The 18,876-nt window shown below is 36.4% G+C and overlaps 1 protein-coding gene across 3 annotated transcripts in view; it reads left to right on the forward strand.

Moving 5' to 3' along the window:
• Positions 1-18,688, forward strand: part of celf3a (cugbp, Elav-like family member 3a) — a 45,053-nt gene extending 26,365 nt beyond the window's left edge. Inside the window, exons 6-17 of one of the 3 annotated variants that reach the window (XR_001641185.1) lie at positions 4,687-4,735; positions 5,307-5,432; positions 7,205-7,284; positions 7,484-7,627; positions 10,521-10,665; positions 10,760-10,909; positions 11,769-11,828; positions 12,194-12,298; positions 12,574-12,717; positions 14,523-14,659; positions 14,953-15,052; positions 17,796-18,688. Coding sequence is in view for 2 of the 3 variants with exons in the window: in XM_016566320.1 (XP_016421806.1) it covers positions 4,687-4,735; positions 5,307-5,432; positions 7,205-7,284; positions 7,484-7,627; positions 10,521-10,665; positions 10,760-10,909; positions 11,769-11,828; positions 12,194-12,298; positions 12,574-12,717; positions 14,523-14,650 (1,131 nt within the window). In the remaining variant the exon portion in view is untranslated. Of the gene's footprint in view, positions 1-4,686; positions 4,736-5,306; positions 5,433-7,204; positions 7,285-7,483; positions 7,628-10,520; positions 10,666-10,759; positions 10,910-11,768; positions 11,829-12,193; positions 12,299-12,573; positions 12,718-14,522; positions 14,669-14,952; positions 15,053-17,795 lie in introns of all 3 variants that reach the window. The other 2 variants (XM_016566320.1, XM_016566319.1) reach the window with 2 other exon arrangements.
• Positions 18,689-18,876: the final 188 nt, after the last annotated feature.

An 18,876-nucleotide genomic window follows, 5' to 3' on the forward strand; every position in this document is an offset into this window, starting at 1 on the left:
ATCTGAAAAGAAAGAAGCTTCAAATAAATATTTTAATGTGCGGGAATAAATCCAACCACCCCTATAGATTTAAGTTTCACTTTCCATAATCCGTGACCGACAGAGAAGCATCTTGGCGGCAAGGATTTAAAATTTTAACAAGACTCAAATTGACACAGGCAGAGTGAAAGACTGGATTTTTTCAATCAGGTAGGGTGATTTCAAAACATTTCAGCCGGTTTATTATATCGTGTATATATTATTTATCTCATATAAGATGCATTTGGTTGAGTTGCGCTGCAGTAAAGCGCTTCATTGCAGTACTACGGTGATTATCTCTTCAGCGTGCAGCGCGAGCAGGACAAACAACAATGCAGACTATTAATAACTATGACTGGGACTGTCATATACATAACAATTATAATGAGAACACTGTTATAATAAAACGCTGTGAGTTTTTAGTTTAGTTGCCGTGTTTCTGCACGTTGTTGCGTGAAGAACGCGTCCACAAAAGGAGTTCATTCAGAGCCGCACAGACACGTTCGTGCATTCAGGGCATTTTGTGCAGATAGCCTATAAATCGTAATATTAACGTTATGTTGAATAAATAACGAAGCGTATTCTATATGAGATAAATGATGAGTTAAATCCCATTGATTAAAAACCTGCTGCTTCATTCTACTGGTCATCTTCAGCGTGCGCAGCTCAAAACAGAAATGCAGAACATTAATAAGTACTGTCATTATGGGCCGTCCTTAGCTGACGTGGGGCCCGGTGCGAGGTAGGGAGAGAGGCGTAGGGTCCCCCTCGGTCCGTTCGCCACGGGGCCCGGTGGGACCGCACCAGTTGCACCCCCCTAAGGACGGCCCTGCCTGCATATACATAACGTTATAATGAGAGCACTATTGTAAAAAATTTTATTAATTATTTAATGTTAACTATCTTTTAATCAAAACATAAAACATTATTTAGCCTACCCTGTTTGTATCTGCGAGGCGTCCGTTACACATTTTCCCTGTGTGTTAACGTAATTATGGCTGTCGAATGTCTGACTTGACTCTTGGTAATGTATTTTGCCCTGCCCCCAAAATATATGATTCGACTATCAGTCGAATATCGGCAACATTAGAAAATTACGATTCGACTATGAAAATCCTTAGTCGGGGACACCCCTAAACTATTTAATGGAAAAGTTCACCAAAAAAGGAAAATTCTGTCATCATTTACTCACTGTCACTGTCAGAATGTCCTAGTGAATCTTTACCATGCACTGGAAGTGAATGTTACTTGTTTGCTCTATTGTCTATAAGTCTTCTGAAGACATCCAAGAGGCTATTTGCTATATTATTATATTTTTTCACTCCACTGCAAATCTTATTTATGATCTTATAAACTAGCATTCAAAGGTTTGGGGTTGGTTTTTGAAAACCGCTTATGCTCACCAAGGCTGCATTTATTTAATGAAACATGCAGTAAAAACAGTAATATTATGAAATATTTGTACAATTTAAAATAAACATGTTCTATTTTAATAAATTTTAAAATGTAATTTATTCCTGTGACACAGCAAAGCTGGATTTTTAAACATTTTATATTATAAATGTTGAAAATTGTTTTGCTTTTTTTGTGGAAATTGCGAACATTTTATTTCAGCATTCTTTGATGAATAGAATTTTTTTCATAGAAAAACAGCATAATGTAACATTATAAATGCCTTTACTGTAAATTTTAATCAATGTAATGCATCCTTCCTAAACAGAAGCATTTAAAAAAAGAGAAGTCTTGCTGACACAAACTTTTGATCAGTAGTGTATATTCCAATATGGCAGATTAATGACGTCAAATGCCATTGTTTCCATTGACCCATATTTGAATGTACGTGAACTCCAGTCATATTTAACAAGATTTTCAGCAAATAATGGTTTGAATTAGTGCTGGGCGGTATGACCAAAAATTTATATTACGGTATTTTTCAAAATTATACCGGTTTCACGGTACATGACGGTATTTTTTTTTCTGCATGACCGGGTGTTAACCATATTTTCTACTGATTAAGAGAGGAAATACTGCAGCAATCAGTAAGCGACAGGTGCTAGGAAACGCTGTTTTGTGCTCATTTGTACTCACTGGCGAAATCTTCCAACTGAAGCATAGCTAAGGTTTATCCAAAAAAGTCGCTAGGTTTGTCAGTATGAATATTCTATGGAAAAAAGCCGCTAAAAGGGTCTGAAAGTTCCTAAATCTAGTGCTAAAGTCGTGCTCGTGTGTGTGTGAGACGCTGGAGCTGATGGCAAGGGGCGGTGGATAATTGTGGCGGTCAATGTGGATATTGTGGATGAGTTCTTCTGTGTCATCACGTTCTATTAGTTCTACAGCTTCAGTTTCGGAACTTTCACGCTTAGTAACAACTATAACAAAAATAAACATCGGTATTCGGTATGAACTGGTATACCGCCCAGCACTAGTTAGAATTTTGGGGGCCCAAGAAAAGAGTTCTTGCCTGAAAGTGACGGAAGAACCATTAAACAACCTTGTGTGTGAGCTAAATTGGGAGCAGCTGCCCTCAATACAATGCTAAAATGCCCTCAAAAGTTATTTTACCCCACCGTATGCCGGTGTTTTCTGAAGATAAACAAAGCAATTTGGGCAAATCAGATTTAAGCGCTGCAAAACAAGCTCTTACAGCTGAGATCAGATTAGTAATCACCAGAGGGAGTTACACCAGGAAAGCAAAAAAACTGATCCAGGACAGACGTATAGTGGGTGTTGGAGATCTTTACAGTGCTTTACATTACTGCAGCAATCAATGAGACCTGCTTCATTAGTCACCCTGATAAATGCCCTTCTGTTTGTGTCCTTCTCCGTGAGTCGTGTAATATATTTTTGGCGTGCTGTGAAATAGTGAAAGTCATTATGTATGGTTTATACGGCTCTGTATGTGTGTGTGTGAGTGATTGCGAGCGAGTGCCTGATCAATACGGACCCCAGATGAGTAATCGCTGCTGGTCGGATAAAACAAGCGATCTGAATTGGGCCGAAATGTCACCTGCTGCATAATTAACGCCTTTATGTTGATTTGAGCAATTTAGCTCACAGCTTCTCTCCTTGCCTCTCGTCTACTCCTTTACTAATTGTATTTATTTCAATTAGAGCTGCAGTGATTGAACAATTCCATGTAGAATTGCGAAATCATTTGAATTACAATACTATCTACTGTTCATGCTAATTCATATTTTCTTTTCATTTCATGGTAAAAAAAATTCTTTAGTCCTAACAATCATTTAATGTTTGTTTTTAGAGAATAATATAGACGTAATAGTTTGTTGTCACATTTCTTTTACAGTTTAGCATTGTAGCAGGTGTGCTCATAATTGTGAAACTGATATATCTGTAATTTTATATAAGTATATATATATACACTCTCTTATGCTCACCAAGGCTGTATGTATAAAAAAATACAGTCTAAACTGTAAAATTGTTAAATATTATTACGATTTAAAATAGCTGTCTTCCAATTTATATGTATTTTAAAATGTAATTTATTCCTGTGATGGCAAAGCTGAATTTTCACAAAACGTTTTTCAGCAATCATTGACGAATAGAAAGTTCAAAAGAACTGCATTCATTTGAAATATAATTTTTTTGTAACATGCCTTTTAAATGTAAATGCCGTTTTACTTTTGATTAATTTAACGTGTCTTTGATAAATAAAAGTGTTGCTTTCTTTAATTTTTTTAAACTTTTTTAGTATATTGATTGATTTCCCTTTGTGGAAGTAGTAAGAAGAGCATTCAATAACTGCATTTAATAACTCTCACTTTTTTGTAGTTAAAGTGTAAGCTTAAAGAAATGTAAAATCAGTATTCATAACAAAAATACACATATAATCTAGGAAAACAAATTTCAGTTTTTTATGTAATTTTGCTCAGGTAAATGTATCTTGTTTTAAGGCTGTTTTGATATTTTAACTAAAAACAAGACAAAGATATTAATGAAGAATTGCGTATCCTAATATAAAATTGTCAAATAGCGTTTCCCCCACATAACCTTGGTTATATTTGTTTCTATATTCTAATTTTCCTTGATTCCCCCCCTTTCCATTCTCGTTTCCTCTATCTCCCTCTTTCTATTTTCATGTTTCTTTTCCCTCTCATATCACCATCCCTCTTCTCTTTCCCTCGGTGCCTCTTTCTCTTTTCTATTTCACAAACCCAGAATCTCTCACCATTTTTAATCTGCCGTGCGTCTGTAACCCAGATTAGCCAGCGAGCGTGCTTAATCCCATCACTTCCCCAATCCCGCGTGGGTGTGTGCTTTTCCTGGTACCCGAGAGAAAGAGAGAGAGAGAGGAGCAGGATTAGGTGTGATGGAGAGAGAAAGAGCATAAAACTGATTCTTGATGAGAGATAAAAGTGGGCGAGAGAGAAGATGGCGATTAGGCCTCAAATAGAGGCAAACAAGTACAAAGGCTACATGGAGAGAGCAGAGAGCAGAGATTAAATGGACGGAAACACAACAGAAGCAGAGCCAGTGTGGAGATTTTTCTTTGAACTCGGGAATATTGAGGCAGATGGGCAGGTCATGAGATCTACATCATGCACATACATTCATGATGTTCTGCAATAAAAGCACACACAAACACAAGAGGAAATGAAAGAGCTGGATTATAAAGTGCAGTTCATCATGTGATCATGTGCTCTGTTTCAGATGAACCGCCCCATTCAAGTGAAGCCAGCGGACAGTGAGGGCAGAGGAGGTATAACACACACACACACGGATGTCTATTTATCTTGTATGTATATGTATATTTAAGATTGACTTGATCATTTTTACATTTAGGAATGTCTTCAAAGGACAGTTTTGTCACATTTTGCTCACTTATGAGGATAGTTTTCTCTTCAAAGTAAACACACACACTTCATAATTTGTATTACAAATGCCAAAATGTATTAATAATTCAAGAATTCAACATTTTAAACCCATTAAATGGGTGTGGAATGAGTACAGACTGCATTAATCATCTCTTATTGGATGACAACAGCAACACAATCCAAAATACAATGCAAATGGCTCTTTCATTTTTATTCTGCATTGATACACAAACAAAACATGAGCTAGTGCCATTGTGTTGCTCAGCAAGTGACGGTCCTCTAGGGCTCTCTAGTGGCCTTTCATGTTATCGCACCATGAGGCTTACACTAACATGGAGTGACAGATATTGGCTGCGATGATTTGATGGTTATTACCACTTAAGAATGATACATGATCCCACACAGCCATTTCTCTAATATATGTATACTTACCATGATCTATCTTTCTGTGTGTAGACAGGAAGCTGTTTGTGGGGATGTTGGGGAAACAGCTGTCAGACACCGATGTCAGAAAAATGTTTGAGCCGTTCGGGAGTATAGAGGAGTGCACGGTACTCAGAGGGCCTGACGGAACCAGCAAAGGTGCGCAAACCACATTCAGATACGTGCACTGCGTGTTTCCCCTGTAAGGAATAGTGTTAACCAGTTAATAATAATAATAATAATTTTTATTAATGATTTTGCTATATAGTTTAATAGATATTTAATAATAATTAATCATTAATAATATTTATATTTAAAAATATTTACTACTAATAATAAAAATTATCATTAATATTGTATTTTTAATTAATCGCTTTATTTAATATTTTATATAATAATTATTTAATTCATAATTCATAATTTACTATTGTTATAATAAAAAATAATAATAAAGCATATTTGCTATTATTTATTTATTAGCATTTTTTGTTTGGAAGAGATGTTTTTTTTATTCTTTTAGTGAATCCTATTTTTCAGTTATTTTTGTTAATGATTTAAAAAAAAATGTTTATACAATATAATACTTATTTAATAAGAATTAAAAATCAATATTTACCCATTATTGTTCCTTTTTTGCATTTCTTTTTTTTTTTGGAAGAGATGGAGTGGACTTTCTGTCTGTGTTCAATTACATTTCCTTACAAAAATATGTTTTTAGTAGTTAAAGTGTATGCTTAAAACAAATGAAAAATCTGAATTCATAAAAATATGTGCTCATATTTTCAATATACATTCTAGGAAAACAAATTTCAGTTTTTTATGCAATTTTGCTCAGGTAAATTTTTAATCAGGTAAAGTCTTGTTTTAAGGATATTTTGATATTTGACTAAAAACAAGACAAAAATATTAATGAAGAATTGTGTATCCTAATATAATATTAAACACTATCATTTTACTTTTTCCCCCACCTAACCATGGTTATATTTGGTTATATATTCTCATTCTATATAATAATTATTCAATAATAATAATTGATCATTTACTATTGTTAAGATTAAAATAAAAAAAATAATAAAACATATTTGCTATTATGTATTTATTTATTAGCATTTCTTGTTTGGAAGAGATGGTTTAAGTGGATCTTCTGCCTGTGTTCATTTACACTCCCTTACAAATTTTTTTTATTCGTTTAGTGAATCCTATTTTTCACAGATATTTTTGTTAATGATTTTTAAATGATTTTTTTATAATTTAATACTTATTTAATAATAATTGAAAAAAATATTTACCCATTATTATTCTTTCTTTGCATTTCTTCTTTGGAACAGATGGAGTGGAGTTTCTGTCTGTGTTCAATTACATTCCCTTACAAAAATACTCTTTCAGTGAGCCCCATTTTCACAGACTCACACTCTGAGCACTGACCGCAAATTAACCACATAATATAGATCGGATAAATTGTTGGAAATAAATGGTTTTAGTAAGGCTTTCCAGTTGTCTTTGACTTGAAGACTCTTTCAGTAAGATTGCAGGCACATCTGTAGTAATACAACACTAGTAGGGTTGCAGCAGTGTGTTCACTCTTGCATATGTTGGCTAATGAATGATAGTCCGTTCGGGACAGGCTGTGATTTATAACGTGATGGATGTGTGTTTTGGGTAATTACGTGTGAGTGTGAATGGAACAGATGCACCTGCTGTAGTAAATCATTAACTGTTTCACTTTTACCCTCCCATATATACAGACATAGGCCTTGGGAAATAATGTGGGCATTAGTACCAAACTCAGCTTGTTGTATTTGATTTAATTGGTTTAATTGGATGTTTAAAAACTCCCACTTGATGATGCATCGTTTTAGACTATTAAATGTCAGCCTAATGCGTTTGCCACATCGCTCCGGCTTTGTCTAATAATGTGTTGTGTGTTGCAGGTTGTGCATTTGTAAAATACCAGAGTAATGCAGAAGCGCAGGCGGCCATTAGCACTCTCCACGGCAGCCGCACTCTCCCGGTTAGTGTTCCGTTCACGGTCACATTCAGAATTCCTCCCACAGTCACACCTACAAGCATAACACAACACACTAGCACATTGTTTAGATAGTCATACTTACTCACTACAGAGTCTTTGTGCTTTGTTTTAACATCACCCACTGCATGTTTTACCTCAAGACTGGTCAGTTTCTTTTATTTGGTTTTCTTTATCCCCTCAGGGTGCATCTTCTAGTCTGGTGGTGAAGTTTGCAGACACAGAGAAGGAGAGAGGAATCAGGCGTATGCAGCAGGTGGCCTCCCAGCTGGGTGTCATTAGTCCCATGAGCCTACACCTGGGCGCCTACAACGCCTACACACAGGCAGTGAGCACTAACACCACACAAGATCCAGTGCAAGAAGATACTTAGGCCTCGTCCACACGTAGACGCGTTTAGCTGTATACGCATAAATTTTGTATCGTAAGGCGTTTCGTCCAGACGGATCCGGCGTTTTGGGAGAGTGAAACCGATATTTTTTGAAACCGGGTCCCGGAGTGGATAAATCTGAAAATGCCGCCCTTGCGTTTTCGTGCGGACATTGAATCCGTATCAGTGTTGCCAGGTGGAAATGTCCAAGTATTGTACCAGAAGCTCAAAATTATCGTATTTAGAAGAAAATTATCGTACACGAGTAAAAACGTACAGAATTATCTACTAGACTAGAACAACAACTTTTTGACACAACCTTCAAATTACCACAATAAATAAATAACTATGCTAGGGCCCTATGAAATATGTTTTATTTTTTCCCAAATTCAATTTTTTTTTTAAATTCCAAATTTAAATTTTTGGGGATTCTGTTTTTTTTTCCATTTACATTTTTCTGGACACCTTTTTAAATGGTTAAATTACATTTTATTAATCAAAAGCACGTCTAATTAAATAATGAAACGTATACAATTCAACATCAAATCTATTAAAAAGTTTAACAAAAATTACATGTTTAGGGTCTTATGAAATGTTCTATTTTTTCACCTTGTTTATTGTTAACACATTCTGTGTTTTAATATGTCTAATTATTTGAATGCATAAAAACTACTTTTATTTATAGCCTTATGAAATGTTTTTTTTTTCTTTAGAAATTCTGCATTGTGTACTTTAATTTTTCTGGTTATCGAATGAAGGCATAACACATTAATTTAATTTATCTTTTAATTAATGAAAATTAAACAAATTTTATTTTTTGGCAAACAAAGGGGATTTACAATTAAAATTAAAACATGGAAGAAATATTGTGATTATTCCTTAATAATTTTAGTAGTAGTAGTTGTACGTACATTCTACTGAACAATAGTAATACATTTCTGGCAGAAACTATATATTTTTGAGTCTCAGAGCAGTTCTGTTCTGGGGATGTTGCTCATGTATTTATGTCCTATTTAGTGAGAAGGCAGATGCTGAAATCACCGTGAGCGTCACGGGTGCTTCAGTGTGTGTGTAGTAAACAAAACCGCGTGACATTCATTCAGTCCATAGACTATGATTCAGACAGACACAGAACATGCAGGATTTATATTTAAATAGCCTTTTTTGCGGCTTAATATTTACAGATACTAGTCCATATCACGATTTAAGTGTAATGGCCTTCCTTTGATTAATTCATCCAAACTTTGACAAATTCCGTGACTGACCACGTTATACAGTAAATTCCGTTGACTGGATTCCGCAATTCCATCCGTGTTTTCCGCATCGCGGAAATCATAGGGCCATAGGCGTACCTTGTGGGAAGGTCCAAACTCCACCTCTGAGTCGCTGTCATCAGAATCCTGCGTGTTGCCAGATGTTGAGGGTCCTGAGGTGTGCACCAACCCATTTAGAGCGTCTGTAATGAGCCGATTTCATGGCTTTGTTTTGATGAGGTTGACTTTGGAAAAAACACGTTCTGAAATGTCAAAATTATCGTACATTATGGGATTTTTTTCATTATTGATCATACATCGTACAGAGGTCAAAATTATCGTACAAATACGATAATTATCGTACGTCTGGCAACACTGATGCGTATATTTTCTGAAACGATGACGTCATCAGCCCACGTCTCGCCCCTAGTCAGACACCGCTACGTCACGTAACAGCAACAAAAACATGAACAAACACTGCACGATTGTCTTTTTTATTAACTAACATTAACACAGATTAATAAATTGTTCCATGTTCGTTTGTATACCGCGCGCAAGGTTTATGCGCATAGTCCAAGTCTTCTTCTCCGTTTTTAGTGTATTTCTGTGGCAGAATTACAGCGCCACATGCTGGTCTGGCATATATACTACATCGTTTTGTATCGGTTTCGTGGTTTTGTGTGGACGCAGATATTTCTTGAGATGAGGAGACAAAAAAGATCGGATAGGGAAAGCTCTGGCTTCGTGTGGACGTAGCTTTTACACTACCATTCAAAAGTTTGGAGTCAGAAATTAATGCTTGTAAAGACTTTTACAAAAGATTTCTATTTTAATTTTAATATAAAAGAATCTTTAAAAAGTAAATCACATTTTCCACAAAAATATTAAGCAGCACAACAAATGTTTCTTGATCAGCAAATTAGCATATTAGAATGATTTCTGAAGGATCATGTGACATGAAGACTGGAGTAATGATGCTGAAAATTCAGCTTTGCATCAGAGGAATAAATTACATTTTAAAATATATTAAATAACAAAACAGTTATTTGAAATTGTAATAATATTTCACAATATTACTGTTTTTACTGTATTTTGGGTCAAATAAATGCAGCCTTGGTGAGCATTAGAGACTTGAAAACCATTTTAAAAATCCTTACTGATCTTACCCAAATGTTTGTACAGTAGTGCATATGACATGAACTGAATACGATTACAGATTAAATTAAACATTAAATAATTTTTAGAATCCTACCACCATCTTTATGTCCATTGAGGAAGCAAATATTTTTGACTTTATTTTGAACAGTCTGTCTTTTAATTCTAATAGGTTTCCTTTTTTGTTTCTATTACGCAATGAGTTTTATACTTTACGTGTGGCTTAAGTGTCCAAATATTTTATGGGCCACTATATGCACCAGGATTTAGTACACAGAAAATGCATTGGGATGAAATTGAGTTGGGATTATAGCAATAACTGGAAGTTGCATTAGGTTTGGTACCAGAAATACTTCCATAATTACTTTACTTTTTACTTGAATTTAGTCAGAGCTTGATGTGTCATAGTCCTTTGGATTCACTCCTTGTTTTGTCCCATCCAGCTCGTCCAACAGCAGGCCTTGGTGGCTCAGTCCGCATATCTGTCTCCCGTTGCGACGGTTGCTGCAGTGCAAATGCAGCAGTTGGCTGCTCTCAATCCCAGCAGCATCATAGCCACACCCATCGCCTCAATCACACCCTCCTCAGGTAAATGACAGTCTGCTACAAAAAGCAGTTTATATTTAGTATTCCCATTCCAGTTGGATTTATTCAAGTATTTGTAATTGTCGTTCTGCTTTAGGTACGAGCACTCCTCCAACCATTGCTGCTACACCTGTGCCTGCTCTGCCTCCACAAATCGCAGTCAACAGTTACCCTCCAGTCTCTGCACTAACCAATGGCCATTCTGCCTCTGAAACCCTCTACACCAATGGTGTCCATCCGTATCAGGGTGAGGATAGCTCCTCCAGTCTTTATTCTTTATTATACTATATTGTAGGGCTGCATGAGAAATCGTATTTTAAATGTTTTCACGATTTCTGCTTCGCTTGATTTATTAAGCATAATCCTTGTTAAAGTCCGAGTAAGGTCAATTCTGAGAATTTTTTCTAAACTCATTATTAATGTTAGAAATGCATTGCTGAAACTTGTTACAAAGACTGCGAACTATGTAGTACTTAATTGTGAAGTTAAACCGTTTTTTTTGGGGCGGGGCTAAAATCATTAGCATCAGTGGTTCGCCTGCAAAACGGCTCGGTCTCCTTATTTAAATTAAGCTGCTAGAGGAAGCATCCATTCAGGTTGTAGCGGTATTTGAAGTTTGAGAGCAGGGTTGTTGGGTTTTCGCAACAAAACCCGCCCAATCGCATTTTTTTACAGTGTTCCCCTGGTACAATTTGCATTCCAGGGGCTAAATATCACGTTATTGGGGTCGCTTTAGACTTGGCAACACTGGTTGAGCGAGACGGCAGCTTTTCCACGAGTGGGCATGGTTTCAGTGCTGACAGCGGACACGCCCCCAGTGTTTGAGAGCAGAGAATACTGCTTATTTTTTCAAGATTTTGATACCTTATTTTATTTACTTAGTGGTTTTTATCATTCAAATTTGGCTGTGTGGTTAAGAACACATTTTTCTGTGGTGTGACAAACTCAGAACACACATTTAATATTGCTTTAAACGGACTTTAAATAAAACTAATACTAATTTTTTATTGAATTTACAATTGTATTTTTATTACCATTACCATTATTATTGTCTCATTCATCACTGCTTTTCTTCTGTTTGTTTTCAATATTTATCTATACTTCAGCTCAGAGTCCTGTATTGGATCCTCTCCAGCAGGCGTATGCAGGCATGCAACACTACACGGGTGAGGCTTCTGAACTCTTGAATCTCTATTTGAAATATGTCAAAAAGGAAGAATGTGAAATACAGTACTCTCTTTTCCAACAAAAGAAAATTGTTTTCCACAGTTTTCACTAAACGAAAACAAAGATTTGATGGGATTCCCAATACTGTCAGTAGTTGTTTTCACTACTGAGATTTAATCAAAGACTAATTGAAGCTCGTCACTAGCTGAGTTGATTTAGGCTATTTTTACAGCAGGGCCGGCAAATGCAGTTTGTCTTCCTCAAGGTTTGATCTGCTCAAAACAACAAAAACAGACTGTGGAATGGCACTTGAATAGATTACTTTATCCTGATCTCATGTTTAACTTCATTGCTCCACCCACAGCTACGTATCCTGCTGCTTATGGATTGGTCGGCCAACCATTTCCACATCAGCACACTTTGGTCGCCCAACAGCCACAGCAGCCGCAGCAGCTGCAACAACGAGAAGGTAATGATGTCATTTCCTGTTCAACTGGCTACTATAACCACTGACATCCTGTTTTGATTATTCCCTAGGCTATTATTGAACACATTTCTCAATCATTGTTCTCCGAATCTCATGCTGCGCCACAAAAATGTTTTATTAAGGAATCAACGTGGTTACTTCCTTTTTATGATAGAAGAATTAGACTGAAACATGTGTAACAGTGTGGTCTGATGTATTTCATTTCCTCCTTTGCTCTTGCCAATGTCTCATATCTTCTCTCCTCTTACTCTCTCCAGGCCCAGAAGGCTGCAATATCTTTATTTATCATCTTCCTCAGGAGTTCACCGACTCTGAGATGCTGCAGATGTTTCTGCCCTTCGGTAATGTCATCTCAGCCAAGGTGTTCGTTGACCGCGCCACCAACCAGAGCAAATGCTTTGGTGAGTGATTTCCAAAAGCCATATATAGAGCATGAAAAAGGACTAACTGAAATACAATGAAATGTAAGCATAAATAAATAAGGCATGAAATATATTTTTAGAGATGCACCGATCGATCGGCCAGGGATCGGAATCGGACGATTTTCCTCATGACCGGCCCGGATCGGTGATCGGCTGGTCAGTCTCACTTCTTTCCGATTTTGAGCCGATCGATCAGTGCTTGTATTGCCCTTTATTTTAGTCATTAGGTTTCGCGCTTCTACCAAAAGCGCACGCACCATCACTGATCTATATTAGTGGAGCGCACAATCCGCGCTCAGTCTCAAACAGTTTGTGAGCCACAAATACCAAAATGAAGTGGCTAACTGCGCTAAAACATTCAAATACATACAAAATTATATCAAAATGCCCGTCTTGGCGAGTATGCAGTTAAACACAGTCAGTTTTGGAACGTAAAATAGTTGAGAAAGAGAACGCATGTTGTGTAACAGTATATTGGGTCCGTGGATAAACTCTTAAAGGGACCGCAGTCCAATATTCCTGCTGCTGTCTGTCATGTTAATCAAAGAAAATAATTTTCTGCTCTTGACTGAATACATTTATAACTTTAATGGTAAGCATAAATCTGTATTTAGTTTTTACAATGAAGAATACAGAAATTAAAGTAATCAAATGTAAAATAACACATTCAGTGTATGAAAATAAAACTTTGCGTTGAAGAAAAGTAGATTTTTGTTTGTATATGCTGTCAATTATAGTTCTTAGAAAGAAAATCGGAATCGACAAAAATCGGTATCGGCAGATCACACTAACAAAAAATCGGAAATCGGAATCGGCCAAGAAAATTGCAATCAGTGCATCTCTAATATTGATTGATTTTTCATGTAACATGAAAAAGAATGTGAAATACACCTTAAAATAAAAAATGTCATCAAATATGAAACGAAAAATGCCGTAATAATAAATAAATACATAAATGTTACATTCAATAAATGTAAGCATAATGAAAAGTACAAATAAATAAATTGGGTGTGAAATTAATTTATGTAACATGAAAACCTAAAATACAACATGATATGTGACCCTGGACGACAAAACCAGTCATAAGGGTAAATTTTTTTAAATTGAGATTTATACATCATCTGAAAGCCGAATAAATAAGCTTTCTATTGGTTTGTTATGATAGGACAATATTTGGCCGAGATACAACTATTTGAAAATCTGCAATCTTGAGGGTACAAAAAAATTTAAATACTGAGAAAATCGCCTTTAAAGTTGTTCAAATGAAGTCCTTAGCCATGCATATTACTAATCAAAAATTAAGTTTTGATATTTTTACAGTAGGAAATTTACAAAATATCTTCATGGAACATGATCTTTACTTAATGTCCTAATGATTTTTTGGCATAAAAGAAAAATCAATAATTTTGACCCATACAATGTATTTTTGGCTATTGCTACAAATATACCCAGCGACTTAAGACTGGTTTTGTAGTCCAGGGTCACATATATGCCTTAAAATGAAAAATGACATGAAATATGCTTTGAAATGAAAATTGTCACTTTCTCCTATCACACAAAAATATGTATTTCACGCCTTATTTATGCATACATTTAATTGTATTTTGCAATTTATTTATTGCATTCCATGACTTATTTAATTATGTATTTATTTAATTAGTCTGTCATACCTCTCCGTAGTTTACCGTTAAAATCATCAGTGACTCATTCACCGAAGCACTTCCTCCACAGCATTTACATCTTCTGTTTCTTTCTTGTTGCTGGTCACGTCCTTCACACCGCAGGTTTCGTAAGCTTTGACAACCCGGCGAGCGCTCAGGCTGCCATCCAGGCCATGAACGGCTTTCAGATCGGCATGAAGAGGCTTAAAGTTCAGCTGAAGAGGCCTAAAGACGCCAACCGCCCATACTGAGCCGAACAGGTGAGGAAAGCGAGTGCCTCTTCATTAAATCTCTCAGTATTATGCTTTGTGAGCTGTTCTAAACTAACCAGTCTAGCCTGTTTTGACTTATTAAACTTGTTAGCACTGACCTAATGATGTATAATCAAATACTGTAACCTAAAGCGTAACTCATCAGCATTAGAAGCCGAAAGAAAAAAAAAACACTCATTAATTTTTACTTTCATTTATTGTTTTTGTGCTGTGTCATTGTTCACCAAAAAAACAAAAAACAAAAAAATCATACAAACAAACACAACCTCATCCACACCAAGGCTGCCCCGTCCAATCATAACTCGTGCGGAGACCACGTCGCTATGGCTACGGTGGCCTAGCATCCAATAAAGCTCCCCCTTCCTCCCACAGCGTTGGTTTGTAAGTTGATTGGCCTGTGTTGGTTGCTGTGGAGATATTCCTGCCTGTGATGGTTGCCATTAGCAGTTTTGTTTTTTGGCCCTTTGTCATGTATCCTCCATGCTGAGAGTGCATGGCGGGTTACCGTGGTGACTATGGACTGTGTTTGGTGCGTTGTGACTCTCTCTCTCTCTTTTGTTTTATAAATACTGATCAATAACTGACACTAATCTTTGATTTTCTCCTAACGTAACTCCGGTAGCTAATGGAGTTACTCAAACTCAATTGATCCTATTGAACTTTAATCAACCAGCTCAATGTGCTGCTTTTGGGTGGATTTTGTTTTTGATCAGTCTCCTCTGTGTTTTGTTTGGTCATGACTCTATTTCTTATACAAAATACTCCCATATGTAGTCTGGTGGTGTTATAGTTACTGTGAATGTGGGGTGGGGGGTCTCAGTGTGGTTGTATTTGATTCCGAGAGCGTTTGTGCTAGTGGATATGCTGTTTCGTGCCAACGAGTGAGCTTGTTTACGTGCTTGCGTGAATGAGGCGAACGATCCGTGCGTTTGAGCGTGAGAGGGAACGAGAGGTAGGGAACTTCATTCATTATATCTCTCAAACCTCTCACGCTGAGGTTTGAGGTGACACTTTGTGGTTGTTATGGTGAAACGAGTGACGCATTGTGCCGACCAAAGAACAGCATTCCTCTGTAGGAATTCTGGGTTATAATAGAAAACCTATACTTGCTCATTTATATTCAGTCATTCGTCTGAGCACTCAAAAAAGACGCAGTTAAGTCTCCAGCTGAACACAATACAGCCCAGAATTCCTATGGTGCATGTTGGAAATTTGTTTGCCTGCCAGAAATGTTTCCCCACTCTAAACGATCACTAACACAGAAACACACACTTGCATAAAAACCCCATTCACTGATTCACATTGTAGGTTGCATGGAAGTATAGAATGGTAAGCATTAGGCTACGTCCACATTAATATGGATTTAATACGTTTCAAATGCTCTCCGTCCACACTAGCATTTTTAAGCGTTTTCCAAAAGTTGCTCACCTAAAAAATGCTTAAATTCCCCTGCTGTGCTCAAAATGCTTACTAAGACCAGACATAATAAAGTTATTCTAGCACTGTCATTTTAGTAGTAAATCGGGGCTTTCGCACCGGAGGAACCTTTTCATAGTTCCAAGAACTGTTGACGGAAGTTCCCACTTTTTGGCGTGTTCGCACCGCAGGAACTAGAAACGTATTTGGTTCTAGGAACTGCGTTTGAAACTGCTAAAACAGTTCTATAGGAACTAACATGTGACGTAAGTGTACACTGATTGACCAAAAGCATACGAAACACTGGCTACCCGGCATTTTTAAAAAGCCACGTAAAAATATTTACTCCACGAACATGGAAAACAGCTACAACGGCTTTAACCTGTTGTCTGCAGCATTGTGTTTTTCTCAGCCTCCATATGTAACACTGCAAGTTGTCATAGGAGATTTAGCTCTTTCAGTTGTAGGGCTGCACGATTATGACAAAAATCATAATTGTCGATTATTCCCTTGAAATTGTAGTTGCGATTATTAATTACGATTATCACAATTTACATTAAATTATGTTTATACCATTGTTTGATGCAACTGCATGCAGTATTTTTATATGAAAATAAACAAGCTGAAAACACTCTAACTGAAAAACTTTTAGTGCTTTTCTATAGTATTAAGCCTCAAATGTCAACTTTACATCGGATTGGTTTCTTCTTTAAATGATAAAAAAAGTTAAAATATGAATGGTATTATAATGTTATACTAAAACTAAAATTAAAATAATGGGAAAGACCCTTAAGATAACATGTAGAAAGAAAAAAAACGCATCTTAAGCACGCAGAATAACATAAGTGGACTTTGAACGATTAATTGCCGCTTTGAACGATTACGTAATTGTGGCATCCGTAATTGTAATCGCGATTAGAATTTCGATTAATTGTGCAGCCCTATTCAGTTGCCTAAATTGTCTGTTTACATTCCATCTCTGTTATCACGAAACCCACCACACACCACAAAATCAGCTCTGATCACTGTGTCCTCCATTGACCAGCTGTTGATGTTTGTAAATGCCGCGAATAAAGATGTCGCTGTTGGCCGCTTCAGAGTTCCTGCTACCAGTGCGAATGCAACCAGGCAATCGGCCCGAGGGAGAAATTGGTTCTGTAGGAGCCACCATGCTCTGGCTAGTTCCTAGAACTGAGTTCCTAAGACTATGTGGTGCGAAAGCCCCTAATATCCTACCACTGTCTGGTGCATCCACGGCACATTCAAAATCGGTCATCTTTATTCAGTAATATTCAGTCATCTTTGCAGGCATTTATCTTTAGCAATATTATTAAAGTGAATAGAAGGCACAACAATGCTGGTACAACCCTAGATATATATGTGTACAATATGTGTCACATAACTAAACATACCTCCATTATCACAGTCCACACTACAACGTTTTCAAATTTATATACTTGGGAGAGCATCTTCAAACAGCTGTTTTTGCTGCACCAAAATGGGTATTTGTGATATTTTCAGATGCAAGAAAATTCAGATTATTAGTGTGGATGTAAAAAGATCACATTTATCCAGATCAATGTGGACATAGCCTTAGATAACCTTCCCAAATGCACAATAGTGTTAACTCCGTGAAATAAGTAGGAGTGTTTTTTGTGTTTATATGACTTGCTTTTAACTGCTGTTTTCGTTTTCTTTCCTCTCACAGGGAAGAAAGGAGAGGACTATCGGAGTCAATTACAAGTCACTTTTCCTCCACTGCAAATTACGGGACCAACAACTTTCACAAAACTACAGTATAAAACCTACCGAGATTATTTAAACAAAAATATACATTTAATAACAAAGACTGACTTGTCGCACAAAGTGCGGGTTAAATAGAATGATTTGCTGCCTTAACAGTATACGATATAGGGCCAATCAGCAACGCAACACCACTCGCTCTTCTGCTTCACACGCTGTTGTGCCGTGTGCTTGTGGGTCGTGACCTTTCTGCCCTCGGCCCACACATCTATGCCCTGCACACACACACACACACACACAAATGGGACCAATGCAAATATGTCAGTACTACACTAGTTTCGCTTCTGGGTTCAAAGGAACTATGAACTATTAAAGTCTTTCTGCAGCAATCTAAAATATGTATATAGAAATTTGAGGGGGACCATGTGTAGACATATCGAAACGGTTGGGAGGGTGGGACTGGGTCAATGTGATCAGAGCAAAGAATCATGGGAGGTATATGGTAGATAGAGAAAGAATGTCCTTTTGGGAGTTTTGAAGGATTTGCTCTTGGTCTCTAATCGGAGTCCAGTTATACATAGTTCTTCATCTTTAATACTTAAGGAAACAAATGACCTGAGGTATAGGATGCTGGTCCTATATTGCGAACCTCCCTAAAGTGACTGAATATAGTTTATCACAGAGAGGCTGTTGTTAGAGTTTTTTATTTTTAGGTTTGTTAGTTTTTACCTTTCTTTCTTTCTTTTTTTTTTTAATTTGTGAATGATTCGAGAAGATTCATGAAAATGTATTTCACTGTATATATCATGCTTTTAAAATGAAGGTCAAGATTTAAACATTTGGGATATTATTACTATTATTATTATTATTATCATTATTATTTAGGGAAAGTGATTTCTATCTCTTTTTTTGCAATTAATTTATCTATTTCTTGATGGAGGGCATTTTTTAAATTATTTATGAAGATAGAGGATCATTGGCACATGTTCTGATGAATCCATGTATTTTTAGACATTTTATTTACAGATTTACCATTAATGAACAAT

The sequence above is a fragment of the Sinocyclocheilus rhinocerous genome, unplaced genomic scaffold, assembly GCF_001515625.1.
Source record: "Sinocyclocheilus rhinocerous isolate Xijiao unplaced genomic scaffold, SAMN03320098_v1.1 scaffold2437, whole genome shotgun sequence".
Lineage (NCBI taxonomy): Eukaryota > Metazoa > Chordata > Actinopteri > Cypriniformes > Cyprinidae > Sinocyclocheilus > Sinocyclocheilus rhinocerous.